The sequence below is a fragment of the Argentina anserina genome, chromosome 3 (assembly GCF_933775445.1).
Source record: "Argentina anserina chromosome 3, drPotAnse1.1, whole genome shotgun sequence".
NCBI lineage: Eukaryota > Viridiplantae > Streptophyta > Magnoliopsida > Rosales > Rosaceae > Argentina > Argentina anserina.
The window spans coordinates 34,334,909-34,360,352 of NC_065874.1; the positions used below are offsets into that span (position 1 = coordinate 34,334,909).

Here is a 25,444-nt window from a genome sequence, read left to right on the forward strand (position 1 = left end):
ATACGAGATTGTCATGGGTTGTCGTTCTTAAAACTAAAGATGAAGTTTTTTTTCAGCTTTTGTTGCTTTCCGTACTCTCGTTCAAACACAGTATAATAGTACAATTAAAGTTATTCGTTCAGACAATGGGGGAGAATATGTTTATTATGTTTTCCAAGAGTTTTTTTTTAAATCTCATGGGATAATTCATCAAACTACATGTCCACAAACACTTGAACAAAACGGAATGTCAGAGAGGAAAAATCGTCATTTGTTTGATATGGCTCGCTCTCTTCTTTTTAGTGCTCATATACCTAAGTATCTTTGGGGCGATGCTATCTTAGCCTCTTCACACCTCATCAATCGTCTTATGTCTAGTATCCTATTAGGAAAAATTCCCTTTGAGGTACTTGCATCCCATGTTTCCTTATCTTCATTTCACAATCTTCCTGCACGTGTCTTTGGTTGTGTTGTTTTTGTTCATGTACCTAAAAGTCAAAGATCTAAGTTGGATGCTCGAGCACTCAAGTGTGTATTTGTTGGATATGGAGGATATCAAAAAGGGTACAAGTGTTATCATCATCCTATTAGAAAGTACTATATCACTATGTATGATACTTTCTTTGAGGATATGAGCTATTTTACCTCTTCTGATACAACTCTTCCGGGGGAGCATTCATATTTCGAATAGTTGTATCATGGAGAGTGGGAGGAATTAGAAGAAATCATTCAAGAGAGTGAAACTTTGACGAATCCAGTTGAAATTATTAACTCATCAACTCTCAAAGAACATTCGGATTGCGAGCTTCCAAACATCTAGGTACCAGAACCGGCCCCTCGTGTCATCACTCCTACCCCTGACTCACATCTCCTTGGTACGGAAGATCATACTCAAGAGGTTAGTCTGTCTACTGATATCAGTAGTAGTGAGTCTAATAGTGGTCAATATGTGTTACCAAATAGGTCTACTCGTGGTCAGTCAGCTAAAAGATATGAACCTACTCTACAAGCCAAATCTAAGTATCCAGTAGCCAATTATATGTCCACTCGTTAGTCTGTCTAGGAGGGGCATTTGACCCTTCTGATCCCCATGAAGCTACGCCCATGACTAGGACTGAATACAAATTGTTATATCGAATGTAGTAGCATTGGTTGCATAGAAGTTATATTTAAATACAACCTTGAGGTTTTGATGACCACTAATGGGATCAGAAACAGAAAATATACTCTCCAAGACATTTTTGGGGGAGTAATACAATGAGCAGAGCTTATGTAGCAGACATTACCACGATTTTCAGTGAAGTGGAAAACCAGAAATGTAGCAGTGCTGCAATTGCAATATATCAAAACCTCAAAGGTCTTCCAGAGGCCAAATTTGTCCTCAATTGCAATATATAATTGAAGGATGACCACCCACCCAGAAACCAGTCGAGCCAATCCAATGATGTTCGAAAATAGTTGAGTCTTCAATGCCTTATTACTTTATTAGTGAATGCTGCGATGCTTGCTGTGTGCACTTCATTCACAAGTTCATAGATATGTTCTCCAACCTTCGATCATGCTTGCAGATACGTATTCCGTCTGAGAATACAACAGACGGGTCCATTGTCAATTTCAATTAACCAATACACCTTCAGTACAAACTATATATTACCGGTTTTCAGAAAACTCTCTAGCCATCAACCTCAAGTTTTCAAAGTCTTTTTAAGACGACCAACAGAGCATCGGATTGTATCTAGTAAAAACAAAAAGGAAAATAATAAGTGTTAACATAGAAAAGAGAAAAAGGTAGACGGTATAGTAAGTATACTAATTCAACAACTTGTCATATGCATCCAGAATAGGGGTTCTGTAATACTGAATGAGCAGACACCCTGTTTAAAACATGAAAGTGTTTTTGTTGGAAGTTAGAAAACTGGTAAGAAATGAACACACCACAAGATGCAAACTTTTTAATGTCAAACAACATAAGAACTCATGAGCCAGAATGACTAGACACCCTGTTTACATTGAAAGCATGAGTAATACAGGACACAAGAAGTATATAGAGACTGAAATTTAACTAATAACTGACTGAATAGACATATGGATGTAGCTATTTCAACAAAGCTCCAAGAACTGAAGTTATTGTTACAAGCAATTGATATTCATTTTTACTTATTCTGCACCTTCATGTATACATGTTGCAGAGAATATGTAGACTACTACATTAGCATGATCAAAGAATACTTGAACAAAGGTCCTATTGACAATACCAATCCTCTTCAAATAACCCAAACTAAAACAAATCTCGATAAGCAGCGGCAACATCAAAGCAATGTCTATCTCAATCTTAAGGTTGCATACCGATTTGGTGGATGGGGAAGATGCTCCTGCATGCTGAGGATCAGTAAAACAAGATTACACCATCAGTCCATCATCACCTTCAGAGGTGCAGTCTGCATCATCACCTTCAGAGGTGCAGTCTGCATCATCACCTTCAGAGGTGCAGTATGCATCATCACCTTCAGAGGTGCAGTCTGCATTATCAACTTGATGGATAATTACGCCATCCTCGTCCGTTGGCATTACTACGTGAACCCCACAAGTTCCTCTCCCCTCCCCCACAACTTTGAACTCAAACTTGAGCAGACAGGTGGAAGGCGGCGGCAAACCACTCTCACCGAGCCGTCTTATAATTGTATGGAATGGAATATAGTACAACCACAGATGACCATGTGACAACCTCCAAGGATGCTCTTCTGCCTTCTCCAATGGTTTCGCAATGCATACCCCATTAATGTAGATAGCACAGAATTTTATATATGGTCCCTTAAATGCAAGATAACTATGAGCACAGAAAGCCAATCCTTTGTTATACCAATTAACATTTTCAGAAAATTTAAAGTGTAACTTGTATACTGGCCGTACTTCTTCCACATTGAAATCATCATCCCAGGGAAACCCTCCACTTTTCGCACGCCAGGAGAACCAGTCTGGAACTCCACTTTTGGCGGGATATAATACCTCGAATTCAGATTGCTGATGACATGAGAGAAAGACAGACAGTAGAGCCGTTTCCACTGAATCATCCTGTGAATGATTTTTCTTCGTCTGAGCCAGATTGTTACACAGTACTTTGCAGTCATACAAGTTCATACGCCGAATCCTCTTTGACTCTTTACCTTCCAAAAACTTGGATAGATCTGGAAATTTTTTCAATGCACGACAGCACCTTAAATTCACATAATCTATTTCTCGTGGAAAGTCCAAAATTTCCTCGAGAGACGTGCAACTGTCCAGAGAGATGGAAAGGGGATCATAGTGCTTGCCTGGTAAACTAGTTAAGGATCCTGAATTGGTTGGAAATGTAACTAGACTGTCGCACCAGTACAGATCAAGATGCCGCAGCTCAAAAATGCTGCTCGACACGTTTGTGAGTTTTGCGCATTGGCGCAAAGTCAACATTTCAAGACTAATGAGATATCGAATTGATGACGAAATTTCTCTGATGGCAGTCCCCCGTAAATCCAGACATTTTAAGGATTTCATTTCAGCCGGAATGTCGAACTTCTTAAGTTTCTTGCAGCGCCCAAGGTTCAAACTCACGATATTCTTTAAAAATCCAATGGAAGGATCAACTTCAACCAACCTTTTACAGCCACTTAGATTCAAATCCACTAAATTTGGGAATCTAGAGAAGTCGGGCAGTTTTGTCAGACCATAACAATGTGACAAATCGATAGATTTCAGACTTTGCATATTCTGTGTTGAAAGAAAAAAAAAAGTTAAACGAACCATAATACAAGTTTTGAAGATTCAATTGCGCGGTTAAAAAAATAATTTAAATTACCTTTACTCCCTTTCGCATTGGTGACTTAGCGCTCCAAGGCATCAGTTGAAATAGAATCTTTGAAACAAGTGATCTGCTGCTCCAAGGCACTTTCTGTTGAATTAGAATTTTGAAACAAAATAAGGGTGAGTTAAAAATATATATATATTATCATTTAAAAAAAAAAAGTAAGCTCTTTACAATATAACACATTATTATTTCAAAATACCTCTGTTACCTCCCCTAGAGGTGACATTTGGCTGGAAGGCATATTGAGTAATACTAGCTTCTTGGGAGTAAAATTAGAGGGCAAAGACAATAATGGACAGTAAATCCAATCAAGAACCCTCAGTTCGTTGGAAAGATAATTCACATGATCTCCGGTGAATATATTGCCACAAATTATGAAGATTTGGAGATTTTTCAATGTTGAGAAGGTTTCACTACTCAAGCATATCTTTTCTCCACTGTCATTCCAGTTAGTAACCACAATGCCTTGGACTTTATCTGATCCCTAATACATAAAACAAAATTGTTAACATAATAAGCTGATAATGTTTTTCCGATTAATGTTGGATGACACACGATGAATTGTTATTACTTATTACATAACAAAATATCTGATAAATATATCACTTACTGTGTTTTTCACAAACATGTCATACACATCTTCAAAACGCCACAATCTGCTACGTTGACCAGGCTCCGTCGGTGACTCTTGGAAAACTATCTCTCGACCCATTTCTTCTAGCAGGTCATGCATTTGAATTGTATCTTCTTCAGTAACAACAATGAGGGCCTTTTCCTCAAGTAAATCAATGGCATACTCAGGGTTGAGGTCGCAGGCTTTTAGTATATCTGTTACATAGTCCTTGCTTTTGCCTTTGAAAAAACAAGCAATGTGAAGAAAAACTTGTTTCATCGAATGTTCTAGTGCATGATAACTTATTTTCAGAACTTCTCGAATCTCTTGCTTGGGAAGGCTCCTATAACTGTCCAATGCATATTTCCATTGATTTGCATCCCTGCCACGTAAGTTTGCAGCCAAAACTTCTAAAGCTAATGGAAGTCCTTGAGCATAATGTAGGACATTCTTGACAAGTTCAACATAATCTTCCCTGTGTCTATGATCTTGGAAGGCATTAAAGTTGAATAGTTCTAATGCTTCATGATGGCTTAACTTCTCCACCTTGTATATTTCATTGACATCAAAACCAGTTAAGCAATGTTTATCTCTCGTTGTTATGATTATTCTACTGCCTGAACCAAACCAAGTAGGATTCCCAACTAAATTGTTTAATTGGCTCAAATGATTAACATCATCAAGAATTAACAGAAGCCTTTTACGGCTCATGTAGTGTTTTATCAATTCAATTCCTCGATCAACACTAGAATGATAAGTATTCCACCCTAGAATCTCAGTAAAGATAACCTTTTGTAGATGGACAAAGCCTCTGGATTTCATCGACTCTTCTCTTACATTCGCCAAAAAGCAACTACCTTCGAATTGATAAGCAACTGAATTATAAACTGCTTTAGCAAGTGTAGTTTTGCCTATTCCTCCAGCTCCCCATACACCTACCATACGAACACCATTTCCCCCAATACTTAAAAGTTTAAGCACATCTTCTACACGAGATTCTATTCCAACCGGGTACTTTGCCACATTTAAATATGTACGGTTCAATAGTTTTCCTGACACTTCTTCCAGGATTGCATCAATGAATTTAGATTCATTACTGCCATTAAAAAAATACAAATCAATCACATACTAACATGTATAGTTAAGAAGAAATAGAGTGCTTAGCTTGATGATTTTAACAGATTTTAGCATCTTATAAATTTTCTTACTTTTAAGATATAATATCAGACTGGCAAACTAACAATTGCATAAAAGAAGAACACTACTACAACTAGTATGCAAGTAAGAGTATGTACCCGTCCGAGAAATGCAGCCCAGAAAGATTTGCAGCGTTTGTAAGAGCTTCCCTCCATCTCACAACTTTCTCCAACTGATCCTTGAATTTGCACTCATGAAGAGCCAGTGCCTTACCGAAACGACCAGTCTGGTGCCTTACATCGGTTGGATCTACCCTATAAAATATAGGGTACACCGTTTGCTGCTTTGACTCTTTACGATGGAGAATGGCAACGAGTTCATCCAAGCACCACTTGGAGAAAGCATAGTTTTCAGAGAAGACAACGATTGAAACTTTGGACTCTTCAATTGCTTTGTACAGCTCGGTTGATATATCCAATCCTCTTCTGAGCCCATCATCGTCCAAGAACGTTTTGAATCCCTTTCGGACGAGATTGCTGTGTAAATGGCCTACGAAGTTGTTGCGTGTATCATCACCTCGGAAACTCAGAAAGACATCATAAGTCCATGACTGATGAGTCGTAGTTGAAGAGGAAGAGGCGATTGAATCCATGTGTTTGATCAGTGCAAATCAGCTGGGTATCGAAATGATGGGAGTTTGATTCTATATAGTGATAGTTAATGGGTTCCAGCTAATGTTTCAGAGTGGAAGTCATTGAATTATTTATCGACTAACGAGAGAAAAGCAGCGACCTTCAGACTTTAGACTTCTGAGTCTTCGCTGCCGTGTTACATGGACTTGGGGTTGTTTATGTCAGATGCACAAAAGATATGTTTAAATGTACACGCGTGTGCTGTCGATTGGATACTTCTCTTTTAGAGATGTAAGACTATTGATTGTTTGGGCCTTGGTTCACTTTTTGGGCTCTAGCCTGGTCCAAGAAATGCCTATATAGGCCCATTATGTTTTTGCCATTTTATTTCAGTGGATTTATATATCCTACTGCTTTTGATCCCTGGTAGGTGAACTCCAAGTGCTTTGTTTGCTCTAGGTGCATTAAAAAATTGAAGGATGACGATCCATTCAGAAACCAGTCAATCCATGATCATGTTGAGAATTTGAGATAGAAGATTGTAGTCTTCATTCCCTTGATTAGTGATTCCAAGATGATGAGATTTGATTGTTTCTGTTTGCACTTCAGCTTGACAGGTTCAAACACATGCATCCCTCGATGAAACTATGATAATGCATGGTAGAAACAATTTTTACATAATGAAGAATTTTTATTGGATCATCTGCTGCTTTGCTAGATGAGTACTAGTGAAAAGGTAAATCTAGTTGAGCTTCATTGAGGATGATCACAGCTATGAGCGTAGCTGTGATAGGAACCACAATTATCGATAACATCATTTTTCGACTTGTGTTAACTGTTAACAAATTGTGTCATTTCAATTTACTAGCATTGGTTATTCATACAGTATACATCAATGAGGTTACCTGAACACTCACTAAAGTTGGATGATGACAACTGGCGAATGGTTAACTGTGAATTCATCCAAGGAACACATCTACCCTATCAGTGAAGCATGAGATACAGCAGCGTTTTCTGTTGGTCTTTCTTGAAAACACAAAGGTCCTAGAGAAAACAAAGCACTTGGAGTTCACAGTTAGTTAGACTGAACTCTTCATTCCACTAATCAATGAAACAGATCTGATTGCGTCTGTCTGAACATTGTTCAAAAGTTCGAACACAAGTTGTCCAGCCTTCAATGATGTTCAGAGATGCAAATTCCTGCAGACAATACAAAAGAGGTCCACTTTCAATGCCAACTCAATAACCAGGTTCAGAGCTCTAAAAGAAACCATTACCTATCTTCAACCACCATATATATCTTGACCATCAACTTTCATCAAATCCTCAGCTCTCCCGCAGCAATCAGCCAGACAGAGCATCAGGTTTAGCACCTGGTAAAAAGAAATAAGTTACAATGAAAAGCACAGAAAGACTGTCACAAGACCACTTGTTATACATCCATCTATATTCTGGTAGTATATGATGAAATTATTCTTTGCATGAAAAGCAAAGAGGAACTGGACAACCTCCTTACCATTAAGAGCAAAGAGGAATACCAATATCATGGCCGTGTCATTTTTTCACAATGGGCGTAAAACTTGTTAATGCCCAACTACATCAGAATTCAGGAGCCAGAATGAGTAGATCGACACCATGTTTACATTGAAGCAAGAGTAATGGAGGATACAAGAAGATGGAAATTGAATATTGTACTCAGAATTGACTGAGTTGACATGCGGATATAATCAGTGCAACAAATTAACCAACAAGAAATGAAGTCCTCGTGAAAAGCACTTGAGTTAACACCATTTAATTTCTTCTGTTGGAGCATATTACACATTTTCTCTGTTGTCTAAGCTTTCGGTTTTTGCATCTCATTCTACGTGAAGATAGTAATGTAACCATAATAAGATAGAAGAAAGACTAGAAACTCAATTGTTGCTAATGATCACTAGTACCAAGAAAGCACTTACCATAGCATCAGAATTTGAATCTTTTCATGCTACGATCGCAGGAGGTTTTCCAGTGATATGTGATTGGCAAAAGTTCCATCCACAGATAGTACTCTATTTCGTGGAGGTATCGCGTGCATTACTCTGAATTTCACCAGAACTGCACAAAATACTGAAGATCATAAATTTGAAATATCAAAGAAATACAACTTTGTTTCTTCTACAGATTGTGGTAGGAGAATGCACAAATGAATGAAATGGTTTCAAATTTGCATTTCTTTTTATAAACAGACCAAATCGTTTGAGAGGAACTCAAGTGTAGTGTACAAACCGTAAAATTTATACAAATTGAATGTGAAAAGCGATGTAGTAATAATTTTAGCATGCATCCAGCTGTGATATATATCACGAAATGGAGTAGAAGAGTGTAAATTGCAAGCGCATATGTGGTGTCCTTGAAGAAAATCATAAAAAAGATCCCATATATATTCCCAATATACTCCCAGGTTTTTTGAAGATCACGTACATTCTAAAGAAAATGATAAAAACATACTGGTTGAAGGCACCCCAAAAACTCATGGCACTGACAACATACCAGTGTCAGGAAGAACCCAACATCCTAGTCACAATCAAATAGTTGGTCATCTTCAGGCTTCAGCATCGTCCTCAGAGTAGTAATCAGTTCCCTGATAGAGAACCCCATTAACAGATGGGCCTTCCCATCCCGGCATTACGACGTGGACCCCCAAGCTTCCCAGCATGCCGTCTTCATCCAAAGAATAAAGTTTGAATTCAAACTTAACTCGACAGATGGAAGGTGGCGGTAAGCCACTGTCACTCAACCGCTTTATGATATCATCGAATGGCATGTAGTACAACTGCACAAATCCATGGTATTCGTAAAAATCATAGTCATATTCGGATGCTTCAATTATGGAAACACCATTAATGTAGATTCTGAGTGCATGAAGGTATGCTCTCTCATCAAAATTTGAAGCACAGAAAGCCAATCCTTAGTCCTCCCAATTGAAATTTCCAGGAAAATCAATTCTAAAGTTGCACACTTGAAGTCCTGGAAGAACATCACGCCCAGGTAAGTGGACCTGATACTCAGATCGCCGACTTGAAAGAAATAGAGAAAACAGAGCCGTTAACACAGAACCATCCGGTAAATTCCTTTTCATCTTTGTCACCTCAGTCCAAAGATCGCTGGACAGGGCAAAGCAACGAATCAAGTTCATCCAAGGAATCATTCTTGAGTCTTTGCCTTCCAAAATGTTTGACAATTTCCAAATTCTTTTTAATTTAACACAGTGGCTCGCATCTAGGCCATATATTTCTCGCGAAAATTCTCCAATTTCTTCAAGATTCTCGCACCGCATCAGGTTGACAACTAATTGAGCACAGTGCTTGTATTGCAAACTGTTAGACTCAGTGGAGACCTCTGACGTCGTTGGAAATGTCACCAGCTTGTCACAATCGTGAAGATCAAGAAGCTGTAGATGTTGCAACTCAAAAATGTTGGACGCCACATCTTCAAGTTTTGAGCTACCACGTAACTTTAACTTTTCCAAATTAATGAGATGTCTGATTGCCGAAGAAGGAAATTCTTTGATTGCAGTAGCTTCTAGATTCATCTTCTTTAAAAATTTCATCTCTTGGACAGGCTCGAACTTCTTAAATTTGTGAGTGCACCTTATTTCCAACTTCTCTAAGTTTGGGCATGTAGGTAATTCGCAAAACTTAGTTACAACATCGCAGAATGTCAAAGAGAGTGACTTCAAATTGCACATAATCTGTAGGAACAATAAGCATAAATTATAAAGTTATATATAGCTAAATAAAGTGACTAGTGTTGTCTCTTTAAGCTCTGCATCCTTTAGCAAGAATTAAGGAATAGAAATAAGTACGTGTTGGGTGATCAAGTATTCAAGTTTTTGAAACACTTGTAAGTAAGTCCGATGAAATTGAAATTTGCTACTACAAAGTTAAAAGGAAAATGTTCTTCTGAACAAAAAAAAGTTAAAAGGAAAATGCTAGAAACACAAAAGTGGCACATGCTACGTCATCATGCTAAACCTAAAATTATTAACATGTATTCTTATATATTAAATTCTTTCTAATTTCAAATGGAAATGAAAAATTAAGTCATGAAATTTGGAAATCATTTATTAGGAAATTGAATAATTAGGTACTAAATAATCGAAGCTGAAATTTATTTTGAAAAAAAAGCTAATATTCATCAAGTTATTCTAAATTACCTGTAATCCCTTTCTCAATGGTGACATGCAAATCCATGGCATTCGATGATGAAGGCTTGCCTTTTCAACGAAAAAAAAGGATGGTAAGTTGAATTTGAAGCCTTAAATGATAAAATTAGGAAGTAAAACGAATTCATAGTATTTCACCAAACAAGGTTCTAAACTTGACAAAAGAAACAAAATATCATTTATATTGATGAATGGTTTAATAATATACCTTAACTTGTGTCAAATCTGAATGCATTAAGCTCCAACTCACCTTCATTAGCACAAGTTTGTTGGGATAAAAATTTGATGGAAAATATAGTAGCGGACAGTCCACCCAATCAAAGAGCCTCAACTCATTGGGGAGATAACTCACGCAATCTCCATCGAATATATCACTAGAAATTTGAAGAATTTGAAGACTATTTAGCTTGAAGAAGCTTTCACTATTCAAGGGTATTTGTTGGTCATAATTGTTGGTCCCCTTTACCATGATCCCTTTAACTTTGTTTGTACCCTGTAATGGAATGTAATTAAGAAAAAGATTAATATATCAGTTTCTCCTTTTACTGAAATTTAAATGTAAAACATATAAACTTCTTTCCAACTTCTTTTTTATATATCTCTGAAATTATATGTTATTTGAGAGCTGTTTTGGTAGTTGCATGTATTTTACGACAAGATTTGTACTCCACTATTTCATAGTTTGAAAAAGTTTCCAACTACTTCTCTATAAAATTCTTATTATATGGACTTTAAAGTCAAAATCTCTTTATTAAAAATCTCTAATCCTGTAATTACAACACAGCTTTCAATCATAGTTTCCATAAGGGCTTAGGCTTCATGGCCGAAAATGATGTGTTAAAATGGATGAAATTTTCAACTAAATTGAAAAAACGTATGCCTTGATCATATATGTTTACAAGAAACAAATTGTACAGTGTATTTATATGACGATATATTTCACTTACAGTGTTGTGCGCAAAAACGTGGTAAACATCTTTGTACATCCATATTCTGCTACGTTCTCCTGGCTCTAATGACTCTTGACAAACAATCTCCTTTCCCATTTCTTCAAGCACATCATGCATCCAAATATTGTTTCCTTCAGTGATGCTAATGAGGGCCTTTTCTATTAGTATCTGAATGCTGTGTTTAGGACGTAGGTCACATCCTTCTAATATGTTCATCACATGGTTCTTATTTGAACCTTTGAAGAAACAAGCAATGTGAAGGAAAACTTCCTTCACCAAAGGCTCGAGCGCATCAAAACTTAATTTTAGAAACTGGTGACACTTAGGATCTTGTTTGAAACACTCCAATGTATCTTTCCATGTATCTATACTTCTACCATGTAGACATGACCCCAAAACTTCTAAAACTAGAGGCAGCCCTTCAGCATAGCGTATTCAGTGTTCGAAATATCGGATATATCGGCCGATATTTCGAATCCGATACGATAAGGGCATATTGGTCAAACTTTATCGGTCAACGCAGAAATGATGGTCAACGGTCAAATATCAGTCAAACTTTGATTTTTTTTTTCAATTTTTATTTAATTTTTAAATATTTATTTCCTCTTTTTTTTGAAAAATTTATATATATATTTTTCATTTTTTCAAATATATTTTTACTTTATATATTTTTTAAATATATATGATGAATTTCAAGTCTAAATAATCATTTTTAAATACCTATTTTGTATAAATAAATGTCGTTCGTGTACTTAATTGTCACAAAATCAAATATTTATTTTATTTAGTTTACTTAGTACCGTTTTTATAGTTTATTTGGTACAATTGAAGTATAATTTTATAAAGTTTATTGAAAATAAGAAAATTCGATAATACCGATATATCCCCGATAAAACCGATATATCCCCGATATATCTCTGATATATCATTTTACCTCTCGACCGATACGATACCGATAAGCGATATTTAGACCATTGAGCGTATCACACTATATGTGTTCAGTGCAATCACTCGTATGTTCGTTTTGTTTGAATGCATTAATGTTGAAGAGCTCGGACGCTTCAAGATGAAATAGTTTCTCCACTTTGTATATACGACTAACATCATGTCTTATTAGCAAATCTTGATCCCGTGTTGTTATTATAATTCTACTACCAGGACCAAACCAATTAGACTCTCCAAGTAACCTTTTTAGCTGATCCAGATCATTTACATCATCAAGAATTAACAGAACTCTCCTATGACTCAATCTTTCTTTTATCATGTTGCTTCCTTCATCAGGACTATTTATCTTTAATTCTTTCAACCCTAGAGTCTTAGAAAGAAGCAACTCTTGTAGTTCTGCTTGCCCTCCATTTTTCAGTGATCTTTCTCTAACATTTTCCAGAACATATGGGCAATTGAACTATACACAGCCTTTGCAATTGTTGTTTTATCTAATCCACCAATGCCCCATACCCCTACCATCCGCACGTCACTTTTTCCAACACATAAAAGCTTTTCCATGTTTTTTAAACGAGACTGTATTCCAACCAAGTGTTTTTCTGTATTTAAGCATGTAGGATTAGATACTTGTTCTGAAATCTCTTCAACAATTTTACGAATGAAATCAGATTCATGCCTGTCAATTTACAAGAAAACAAAAAATTAAGTGCGACAGTGGCAGATATATGTCCCAAAAATTATAGAAACAAAGAACAACCATAGATTCTACGTCCACAAAACATGAATATTATTGTAAACATGAATATCAATCTAAAGTATAGAAGGTAATCTGTATAGAAGAGAGAGCAACAATTATGCATGCAAAATAATAGCTTGAAAATGAATAATATCAGTCTTATTTGTATGAAAGTGTAGCAGAAGACTTACCCTCCCGGTGAGATATGCCAGCCAGAAAGATTTCCTGCTTTTGTAAGGGCTGCCTTCCATCTCGCCACCTTCTCCAAATCATCATGGCGAGCAAGTGCCTCACCAAAACTTCCCGTTTGCTTCCGAACATGTGATGGATCTACCTTGTAAAATAAAGGGTATACGATCTGTTGCTTCGATTCATTGCAGTGCATGATCTTGACCAGCTCTTCTAAACACCACTTTGAGGCAGCATAATTTTCAGAGAACACGATGACAGAGACTTTGGACTCTTCAATTGCTTTAAAAAGAGAGCAGGATATATCTTCTCCTCTTTGAAGGCCATCATCTATGAAGGTTTTGATTCCCTTCTGAACCAAATTTCTGTGCAGATGGCCTGTGATGGTGTTGCGGGTATCCTCTCCTCTAAAACTCAGAAAGACATGATATGTCCATGGCTTAATAGGACCAGAAGAGGAAGAGAAAGAGGAAGAGGCCATGATTGTAGGATAACCAAAGCTGTAGAATGAGACTCACAAACTGAGTCATCAATCACCAGAATTCTCCCCCTGTTTATAATTAATGTGAGGATTTTCCCTTCAACTATCGAAAGGCACATGGTTACAACTTAATTTATTTCAGTAGTGGTGGTTGATTTGTCCTCGATAAACATGATCACGTTTTTTTAGTTTCGTCGAGTTCTGGTTTAGACTTCAAAATATAATACCATACCAGAGGTCCAGACATCCAGTCTTCTCTTAAAGATTAAAATTGTTCTGGTATTCAAAGTTGGCAGTCGATAGTCTTCTTTATGGTCTCTGTTTCTCGTGTCTGTAAAATTGAATTTTGTAGGGTTAATGTGAAAGCATAGTACGAAAAACAGAAAATTAGAAAAGAAGTATTTTCTTCTACTTTCAAGGGCACATGGTTAGCACTAAAGAAGAGCCTAGAGGAGTACAAAATTCTAAAGATTCGTTCTCGATAAACAACATGACCAGGTTTTCTACTTCAACAGTTCAACCTGTGTTCTGCAAATTGGTGTTTTAATCTAGTAAACAGTGAAAGTAAGAAGAAGAAGAAACAAGCTAACATCTGCAACATCTATATTAATATCAACTATAAATCTTCACAGATTGAGAGTAACACTGGACACTCTGAAAAGAAAAAAATTCACAATCAGTACCCAAACTATTATGGCAAGTTTAATGTATTACCTCAACTCTGAGTTGTACAATGTAGTACCCAAACTTGTAATTCGCTATCAACGAAGGGTCTGAACCTAATTTCTATTACGGCTCCGTTATCTCGGTCACGTATCCTGCACGTGACCACACAAAACATTCAACAGCGGTACCTAAACTCTTGTGGCAAAGTCAATGTAGTACCCAAACTCTGAGTTGTATCAATGTAGTACCCAAACTCTTTTTTCGCTATCAATGAGGGGTCTGAGGCCAATTTACGTCACGGTTTCGTCTTATGGATCAAAATAAAAAGGGTATTTACCTAAATAACTCTATGTGGGTTCTAAGACCATAAATAAGAAACTCTTACAGTAAATATCTAGTATTGAGAAACAATTTACAAATTGGGCAAAACACAAACTCATTCTCATTATGCTCCGGACACCTTACCACCACAGTGTGGCATCGAGGAGCTCCACCTCCTCTCATCCCCACTACCTTCTCCTTCACCACCAACACTATCTTCGAGCTCCTCCACCTCTCCTTGGAACCCCCGATCCATCGACACGTCACGATCGCAGACATTCACTCTGAGATTCTCGATCGCCGACTGCACCACTCTACATGCCTCGAATGTCATAGGTGGAGGGAGAGAATGTCGTAGGTGGAGGATGTGAGGGAGACAATGTTGTGGATCAAGGCGAAGCTGCCGAGCTGGGAGAAGTCGTCATCGTGATTGAAGAGTTTGGAAGAAACACAACACGTAGTGTTGCTTTGCCTCAAAATATGAGCTCATAAATACAGTATGGAATGAGTGAGAGTGAAGGAGAATGAGAAGAAAAGGAGAAAAGACAATAAGTTATGACATGTGACCCAGAAGATGGAGTTGTGATAGAAATTGGCTGCAGACCCCTCGTTGATAGAGAAAAACGAGTTTGGGTATTACATTGGTACAACACAAAGTTGAGGTACTACATTGATCTTGCCACAAGAGTTTGAGTACCGATGTTGAAAGTTTTTTTTGTAGTCATGTGCGGGATACGTGACCGAGATAACGAAGCCGTAACGGAAATTGGGCTCAGACCCTTCGTTGATAGTGAATTACAAATTTGGGTACTACATTGGTACAACTCAGAGTTGATATACTACATTGACATTGTCACAATAATTTGGGTACCGATGACGAAATTAACTCTTCTGAAAATGCAGTATCAATAAACAAAGTCGGAATCAACAAGTCAAGAACAAAGTATCTCAGGGCACAATCATCCCAATATGTAACTACGTTCTCCTCCTCTGTTCACAATAAATTCGCAGTACAGTAGGGAAGAAAAGAAGTGAATAATTTGGTACCTCAATCAGTGGAGCTGAACCTAAAGCGTGTCCAGGTGCAATCGAATCTGAAATTCTGATCTGAGAATACCAATGCAACATGCAATCACTTGTCAGCGGGAGGAATCAAGATGAAGATAAATTTCATCTCCGATCACCTCATTTGGGAATGGATTCCCGGAGAAGCCTCTATGGCTGCATGAAGCTCCGAAGCTTGGACTGATGGATTGCCTTGGCCCTCCGATTGATCTTTGAACCATTTTAAGAATGTGCTTGGACCGTTGCTGGGCTCTGTATCTATGGGCTTGTTCCCTGTTTAATGATAACTTCATTCATTTATGACGGTTAATGAATTTTCATTTTGATCATCCGCGTACTAATAAGAAGCTAAATCTGGTTGCATTTGAGCTTCAGAGTTTCCTGTATGATACTATGATGATGATGATGATGATGATGATGATCCTTCTAAAAAAATATCTATCACTGGAGCCATGAACATGTTGAGTAGAATACTCAATAAGAAGAATGAAGAGTGTTGTTTCAATATAACTCATTAATACTCAAGAATTTGAATATAGTGAGATTAAATCACATATTCAAGATGAATCTAGAAGTAGATTCAGAGGACTGCAACTAACAGTTCAAGATTGTGAATTATAAAGTGAGATATACAAAAGAGGTTATTTTGCCTTGAATTCACATAGATTCAAGATTTTATAACTAATAGTTCCACCCACGGGTGGAGAGACAGACATCAAGTTGATCACTCCAAAAGAAGTAAAGGAAGCCCTTCAGTGAAGGTACTCCTACATGCATATCGGCACTGTTTTAAGTTTGCAACTCTTAGCAAGAGAATGTATAGACTGTGCAGTCATATGTGTTACAAGATGATAGAATAACGGACTTCATAAAAAGTCTATTGGGAACAGTTGAAGCTTCATTGTGCAACCAGGTTGCATATTTCAATGTCTTCCCAAATTTTACCACTTTGAGAGACGTAACTCACTGTCTAAGATTGAGGCTTAAGACATACGAGATAGAGATGAAGAAAGGAATCATGGAACTTGCGATAGATTACAGAATCTATTACAAGTTGATGAGTTTAGATGTAGCACCGAGCACCAAATTTTTAAACAACCCTGGGCTTGCCACATCTATACTCACTAATTCCCAAAAATAATTCTCAACAGAAACATGTCACAAAATGGCATGAAGTCACATTCCCAAGGGAATGGAGTCTCGCTCCTCCTAAGAGACAAGTTCATAGCACAAATGCTTCCATTTATGAAGACATAGGAGGAAAAGTTAACCTTCAATTCCACCACAGGCATTCATTTGCCGGATTTGATGAAGCTACTATATTTGGAGCAGAAGCTACAACCTTCCACAAAGAATCGTTCGAGAAAGAAGATTCTAAAAGACCAATACGAATGCTTAGAAAAGAACAACGGAAATAGCTTTATGCACGAGCAGAGACTTGTGACTCTGTAGAAGGATTACAAGAAATCATGAGAAGGATTTCTCAAATCCAGCATAAGAAGAAGATGATGAATATATTTCCTTATCAAGAAACAAAAGTCGAATCGGCTGAACAACCACATGTAGAATCATCCATATATCCAGAAATTGAAAATATTGACCCGACACCCATAATTCAGAATATCACGAATAATTCAACAAAGATTATTCGAGAAATTAAGATCAAGCTTCCAAAAGGACAAGCCCCTACAGGAAGATTGGGAGAACGAAGCTCACAAAAGTTCATTCCTACAAAACTAAGATGGGGACAAGCTATCTCTGAAAGAGGTGTATACCTGGACCTCAACAGAGTATGAGACAAAAGAAAAGCTATTGACAGCTGGGTTGATAGTTTAAAATGAACTCAAGCTCTTGTACCGCCCAAAAATTATCATGAGGATGCTCATAGATACTATGAAGCAACCTTGACAGGAATTGTACAGAAATGGTATAATTCTAACAAGCAAAGCTCGATGTGGCAAAATTGGGCAATTCGACTTGCTCAAACCAACAGTCTTGTGGATTTTGCCATGTCAATTTATGCTCAATTTTGTGGAGACATAACAGGGCATAGTGAGCAGGCAAGAGAAAGAGCCAAAAAAAAATTCAGAAATTAAGTATTTGTAATATGAGATTATTCGAGGAGTATACAAATGAGTACCATAATTACTACTGCACGATCGAAGACATAGAAAATGATGATCTTATCATAATATACTACAGAAAACTACAAGAACCCTGGAACAATGCGGTAGCTCAATCTCTCGAAGAAAACCCCTTGCCCCAATTCACGGTAGGTGGAATAGCAAAAAGAGTCAAGAATCTCCTGAAAAAAAAAACAATGCATGGAGAATCAAAAGTCAAGAATGGCCAAGAAACAACTTCGAGGAGTTAAGAATATGTGTCCCAAGATTATGGACATCCCAACACAATGGGGTTGCCATATCTGTGGAAACAGAAGGAAGCATAAAAGCAAGAGCAAGTTCTCTGGCGACTTTTCTAGCAAGAAAAGATTTGCTCCCAAGAAGTATAAGTTCAGGAAGAAATCTTCCAAACCTAAATCTTCTGAAGAGAATAAAGAAAGGCCTGAAAAATCTTCTCCTAAAAAAAGATTTTTTAGGAAGACAAGGCCAAAGCATGATAGTGCCCCTAGAGATGCCAAGAAGACATACAGATGTTGGCTCTGCAAGGCACAAGGCCATTTTGCTAATGAGTGTTCTAAGAAGGATACTCAACAGCTCCCAAGAATCTCTAAGCTCCTATGTGGTTAGACTCTTCATCCTTCACTTGCTTCCTTCTCCGTATAACAGCTTGTAGAGCAGATAGAGAGCTTTTATGTGCTTTGGAATTGGGAGTCCTCTGGATTGCTCTTATCTTATGCCCCGGAGTGGCGAGAATATGAAGCTAGATCAGCATGAATGACAGAGTTGTTCATCAATCTTTGAAGATTTTGAAGCTTTCTTACTATGGTATGAAAACTTGCCAGGAACTTTCATTTTTACCGGCCTAAGAGAAACACCGCATTACGTTTTCAAGCTTGTTAATGATAAGCCAGAATCCTTTCTTCTATTCTTTATGTAATTTCCTCTACCGTTTGGGAGTGAGTTCGAATTACCTTTGTTTCACAACCTTCTTCAAGCGTTATAGGTCGTTGGGCAGCCGGAAGGTCGCCACGAGTGGGTTCCCCTTCCTCTATTTGAGGTGGAGCGTACGTAAGAGCGGAACCTAGATAGAACACGGAGTGTCGGCCCCAGCCACCGATACAGCCGGTAACGATCCTAAACCAAAGTATATGGCTTAGGTGCTATTATAGGACTCGACCAAACCTTTAGGAGGGAACTATAACTAAAAAAAAACCCCAGTAGAGTTATTATTACACAATAAGACTGATAAGCTTCCAAAGGCAAGCAAGCCAGTTAGAAAGCACAAGCAGAGTGGAGCTTGTGATCACTCGTTCCTCGCTTGTTCTAATCCTAGTAAAGAGCATCAACATTCTCCCCTTAGAGAAAATATGAGGTTAAAGTAAAAAGAACATTCAAGGTCAGACGACGACCACTTCTTGTTCTCGTCCAACTGCTTCTGACTCCCCTTATGAGCCAGCCCAAAAGCCATATGAACGAAAGCAGGCAAAAAAGTAAACTACCGTACCTCTGGCCCCTTATGTTACGTACCCGAAAAGTGGGAGGTTCCGAAGATTGATCCGAGTAAAGCTCGACGAAGGGGCTGAGGAGAGAGGACCCTGAACAATAAGAGGCAAAGATGCCAGATCTGGACACTTCAAAATAGGAAGAGATTGCTCAGGAAGAGTGTCTGGGTAACAAAGCCGAGAAGGGTGTCAAACCCTTTTTTCATTACTAATGAAATCTTCAAACCCATAATCCGCTCTCGCTGGCCGCTACTAACGCAAGCTCAGAAATCTTATCGGCTGGCAAAGCGGAGACAGACGACTACGGTCCCGACCTTACCAGCACGGGGCATCCCGACAATTATATACCTGCTAATCTGATGTCCACCCCGCCTCATATTGTGCCGGAATGGTATTTCCTACCGATCCATGCCATTCTTCGTAGTATACCTGACAAAGCGGGAGGTGTAGCCGCAATAGCACCAGTTTTTATATGTCTGTTGGATTTATCTTTTTTTAAAAGTATGTATGTGCGAATTTCTTTCATTTCACTCTTTTCTTTCAAGCACACTAATTCTATCCTATCCTATCTATTCAAGAGGCTCACTTAGGGGTTCCGTAGCAAAAACAAGGTTGCGAAGCCGAAGGAGTGTTTCTGGCTCGAAAGGCTTACAGCTAGTTGTTCAATAATGCTTGACATAGTTTAATAATAAGATCTTTCATCAAATAGCACTCAGTTCATATCTTTAAGTTCGATCATTGACAAGGTTCAAACAAAGGGTGGGCCATTGAAAATTAATAGATTCCAAACCACAATGCTAGCAGATGGTGGGCCTCTGCTTTTCTTTTCATTAAATAAATCGGCCAACTTTAAAGCCCCTTTTCTCCTTTCTAAGCTCAGGTGCACTTAAAAGACTGATGCTTCCTCTTATGCTTCCGCTGTATTTAAAAGAACTTCTAAGGCACTAATAGCATAATACGAGGAGGCCATAGAATATGCAAACCTGAAAGGGTGTGAAGTTGCCTATTATGAGGAAGAGAATGATTTCATATATTCTATTGGATCATAAAGTAAAACAGATAGCAGCTCTTCAGAAAGTTTTGAAGAACAAGATATAGGATATCGCCCTATATTCTTACTATAAATCTAAAATTGAAAAGAAAAGGAAACAACTGATATTATCAGCATTTTCCGTCCAAATCCTGGAGCTTTCACATGCGACTACTGCAAGTGTGCCGATGATAGCAATATACGTATGAATTGTGAAAAAAAAAATTGGAGAAACACATCATAGGGAGTGCTTCATTGCATAATTGAGAAGAAATACGAAGGAAAAAGATGCTCGTACCCTAGTATAACAAGAATATGAAGTGTTCTATGAGTAAGAAAGAGAGCAAACTCTCAAATAGAATCTTGAGAATGATATCAAGAAAATGGAGTTTGTAAGTTCATTAATATCACAGAAGTTGGAGATTCTTCCAACCAAGAAGGTGATGAAAGGATAATCAATCCTTTTATAAACCAAGTTAATGATGATTCACCCCAATCAGTAAAGCAAATACAGATGAGTGGATACAACAACTACATAACCGTAGGGCTGAAGTTTCGCAAGTACAAGAAGTATCATCTACACGCATTTGTAGACAGTGGATCATGATACTGCCTAGCAAAAAAGTATGCTATTTCGGAAGAATACTGGGAAAATTCTGACAAACCAATTTCTAGAGTGAGAATGGGAAACAATGATATAACATCTTCGCCAAGAATGTTAAAATTTTCCATAGGAGAAGGAACTTTTATGGTTAGGCGATTCTGGCAATGCGAAGGACAAGAAGCTGATCTAGAATGATTTTCTCCTTCTGTAAGCCATCATTCAAATCTCTAACATGCTTAGGTTTGAGAAAAAACAACAAATTCTACTTGGAATCCAGACTTACACATGTAGTAAGTAAGAATTACTGGAAAATGGTTCACAAAACAATATCAGAGATCGCAAGCGAAGAGTGGTGATCATAAGCCAGAATACAAGCCGGAAATGCAACCGGTTTTACAGCTAAAGGATCAGCTAAGAGAACATCAAGAAATAATAATAGCTTAAATGAGTTCAGAAGACTCGGAATCGAAAGACAATTCTGATAAGAACAGCTCAAGCTCCAATGGAAAAGAAGAATACATACTGGAACACAACCTAAAGGCATATGCTAATAAGGTTAAACAAAATAAAGTTCCTACCTTATTAGAGATTGAGAATCTCCTGAAACTTGTTATCAGTGAAGATCCTCAACTGTACTGGAAAAGAGATCCAGTATATTGCGAGCTTGAAATGCATGATGCAAATGCTATTTGTCATGTAAAAGCAATTCCTCACTACATGGAGCATGATAGAAAAGAAATGGAAAGCCAGATTCAAGAGCTTCTTGAAAAGAAGTTAATCAGGCCATCCAATAACCCTCGTCATGCTCCAACTTTCCTTGTGAGAAATCATGCAGAACTAGTAAGAGAAAAAGCGAGAATGATGATAGATTATAGAGATGTAAATAAGAAGATTGTCAGAGACGGTTATCAAATAGCTCATGTGAGAGTTCTCATCAACAGACTTAAAAGAGCAAAAGTCTTCTCTAAGTTCAATGCAAAGCCAGGATTATGGCAGGTCAAGATGCATTATGATTCCATTGCATTGACTGCTTTCGAAACTCCTGAGGGACACTATGAATGGCTAGTCATGCCATTTAGATTAAAGCAAGCTATGTCATTTTTCAAAGAAAGATGGATAATATATTCAAGTCTTATGCAGATTTCTGCATAGTCTATATAGAAGACATTATAGTTTTTTCTAAAACTATGAATGAACATCTAAAGCATCTGAAGCAGACATGCAAGATCATAGTCCAAAAAGGAATCATCCTTGGACAAAAGAAGATTCATCTTGTCAAAGGTAAAATCGATTTTTTTGGCATACATGTTAAAGATGGAGAGATTCATCTCCAATATCATGTTGTCAAGAGATTAGCCAGTTCTCAAACAACATCCCGAATGAGAAGGCTTTACAGAGATTCTTAGGAATTGTTAATTTTGCGAGAGATTTTATCCCTGAAGTCAGTGGTCTTACTGCTCTTCTCTCTCCCAAAACAAGTTCTAAGAAGAAGTGGTCTTTTATGACAGATGATAGCAACACTGTCAAAAAGATTATAGAGTTAACAAAGAATCTTCCACCTCTTTAATTACCAGAAGAAGAAGATAGTATCATCTTGCAGACTGATGCAAATGATTATTATTGGGCAGGAGTTGTTCTAGCCATTGCCCTAGATACAAATCTCGAAAAGATTTGTAAATTCATGTCGGAAAAGTTTAGTCGTGCTGAATTAAACTATTCTACTGGAGATAAGGAAGTCCTTGCTCTAATAAAAGTTATTAAGGGTGCCGAGGCATTCTTAGGAAATAAATTTATGGTCAGAACATATAATAAGAGAGTCAAAAACTTTAAAAATTATAAATTGAATGATGCAGTTGATAGGGGAAGAATCCTTAAATGGCAGATGTTTTTAACTCAATATGATTATGATGTCGAAATGGTTACAAGAGATAAGAACTACTTGCTAGACACCCTTATTAGAGAAATGTCGATATTCGAAAGAAAAGAAGGTCGTAATCCCTTAAGCATGAAACCAGAACCTGAAGAGAAGCCATAACCTAAAGAGAAATATTTATTGGACAAGTATAAGAGTGGAGAGTCGGACCTCTGTATGATAGCCCTGGATACCAGTACATAGTTTCTATGGAACTACATAATCAAGCAAACCAGCAGGAAAACAGAAGTTCAGACCAACAAAAGAATGTGACAAGTATTCAGAAAATAAGTCCACTACGAAGCAAGATTCTCAGTCAAAAACTTATGAAGAAGAAAAGAAGCTCTTAAATGAGTTTCTGCTGCATCCTAATAATGCAGCCATAACTGATCAATCTCAAACGACAGAAGGTAAATTCATATCAAGTTCGTTTATGACTGCTGCTTTGCCAAAATGCAGAAGAGCTCTGTTTAAAACTGAGAGGATTTCTAAACAGCACTTGAAGGTATTCATAAGCCGGTGTTCAAAACTGAGAAGGTGTTATCCTTCAAGCAGAATATGATCATGGATAATATTTTATATGTTTTTCATGATAATAATGAATGTCATATACTCCAAGCCCTTGAAGTACTAACAGAGGAAATGTATGGATCCTATACCAAAGATAAGCATATTGCTTTTAAAGAACCCCAAGCTTCCAAGGTAGTATACCTTGAAAATCCAAAAAGCGCCATAATTTCTATCTTAGCCCTAAGAGAGGATGAATAGTACAATTTTCACGGTATCTTAGGAGATTCCAGAAAGAGAGGGATCTTTCAGGAAACCTTGTCAGTAGTAGCTGACCCATATTATAGGACATATCTAGTAGATGTTCAAGCAGAACATCCCTAGAAGCATAACCTATGGCTTTTGGAAAACGGTTTTGGTCATAACTTATGGACAAAATCTAATGAAGATTTAAAGAGTCCCTGAAATAATTTATGAGGCTGTCAAGAACATCAGACCAGATGAATGCCTTATGAGGCTAAAATTTGTGTCCTCACCCCCAGAATGGACGGTGAACAAGGGAGAAATTAATTACATTTCTCCGTAGCATTACGTTAGAATAATGCAAGGTCATGCCAAGTCATTTTCTACAAAGAATAACGACAAGCCAAATCAGAGTATTCCATGGATGAAGGCAATGGCAATTGCCAACATAAAGAAAATAGTTCCAAATGACTGGAATTCAAGCCTATTAGCAAGTGGAGAGAAGATACTGGTTACTTGTTACAATCATCCTCCATCTGAAAAATGCGACTTCTTTACAGCTCTAAGGAGAAGAGAAGTTGATTGCACACTAGCCACCACCACTTGGCTAGAAGAAGAGAGATAGAGAAGGAATTAAAAACTCCTATTTTTGATTCAGATCTTGAATCAGTTGAGATAGAAAGTTATGGCTCAGATGCTTCCTATGATTTTGATAATGAAGCGCATCAAAACGTTATCAACAACATGGAAGACTAAGTGGTTGCCGACATATCAAGCCAAAACACTTTAATGTGCTGATTAAGAAATTTTTGGTTGTCGACGCTACAAAACATACAACTTTGTTTTTCCTAAAGTAAAGTTCGAATTATTCAGCTAAGAGAGAATCTTCTCTATCTGCCACCTTGTATATACCAGTCTTAAGTCCGAGCTTGAAATCCATAGTCATCTATATAAGAAGCTCAACCTTCTGAAGGAAGACATTCGAAAAATAACAAGAAGAACCTGATATAGAAATTCTCTCTATCCTTCAAAAGAAGTCAGTAATATTCTAGCATAGTGAATGTATAAAATAGTTTGAGTGTGAGTGTGAAGTATCCTACTATTGTAATCATCTGGTGTGGTGTGCGCTTTTTACAAGTGTATATTTACCATTTAGTCATGTGTAACTAAACAACCAAAGGTTGTTTACCTAAGAGTGAGGCTTTGGGTTTTGTATCTGTAAATATGTTTGTATAAATAAATCCTTGTGTATGCCCAAAACCTTCGTCACAAAAATATTTTTCTATTTTTATAAATTTTATGAACTTCTCAATCCCCAGATGGAGGTTTGCCTCCTAAGATCTTGAACTAGTTTATAAACTTCTCAGTCTCCAAGTGGAGGCCTGCCTCCTAGGAGTGGATCCTGAGTAGGTGGGGTTTTTTTTAGAACATAATAGTTTCTTCTTCCTTGCTGTTTTGAAGCACTTTTCTAGTTAAATCAGCAGTAATTCCGCTAAGATTCAAGTAGCCATAGACAAGAGGTTGTTAAGCGAAATTTTGTTTGGTATGTTGAAAGCTAGTTCTTAATAGGGATGTGAGAATATAATAGTTGGGATTAGGAAAATTACTAGTGGTTCTAATTAAAAAATAATAATTAAATAATTAATATTTTTCATAAGGGTATAATAGGACTTTAAACAAGGATTTAATTGAGAAGTTAACAGATTTTACTATGATGAGAATTTAAGAGTTAAAGGACCTTTTAGATCCAAACTAGAAGTGAAG

The 25,444-nt window shown here is 37.3% G+C and overlaps 1 protein-coding gene across 4 annotated transcripts in view; it reads right to left on the reverse strand.

Annotated features, from left to right (window-relative positions):
* Positions 1–1,904: 1,904 nt before the first annotated feature.
* LOC126789332 (disease resistance protein Roq1-like) overlaps positions 1,905–25,444 on the reverse strand; it is a 45,596-nt gene continuing 22,056 nt past the window's right edge. The window contains exons 1-5 of one of the 4 annotated variants that reach the window (XM_050515472.1): positions 5,729–6,295; positions 4,431–5,529; positions 4,020–4,304; positions 3,812–3,904; positions 1,914–3,723 (exon numbers count right to left, since the gene is read on the reverse strand). In XM_050515472.1, coding sequence (XP_050371429.1) covers positions 2,380–3,723; positions 3,812–3,904; positions 4,020–4,304; positions 4,431–5,529; positions 5,729–6,222 — 3,315 coding nt within the window. In that variant the 5' untranslated portion in view covers positions 6,223–6,295 and the 3' untranslated portion in view covers positions 1,914–2,379. Of the gene's footprint in view, positions 3,724–3,811; positions 3,905–4,019; positions 4,305–4,430; positions 5,530–5,728; positions 6,296–25,444 lie in introns of those variants that run through there. The other 3 variants (XM_050515473.1, XM_050515471.1, XM_050515470.1) reach the window with 3 other exon arrangements.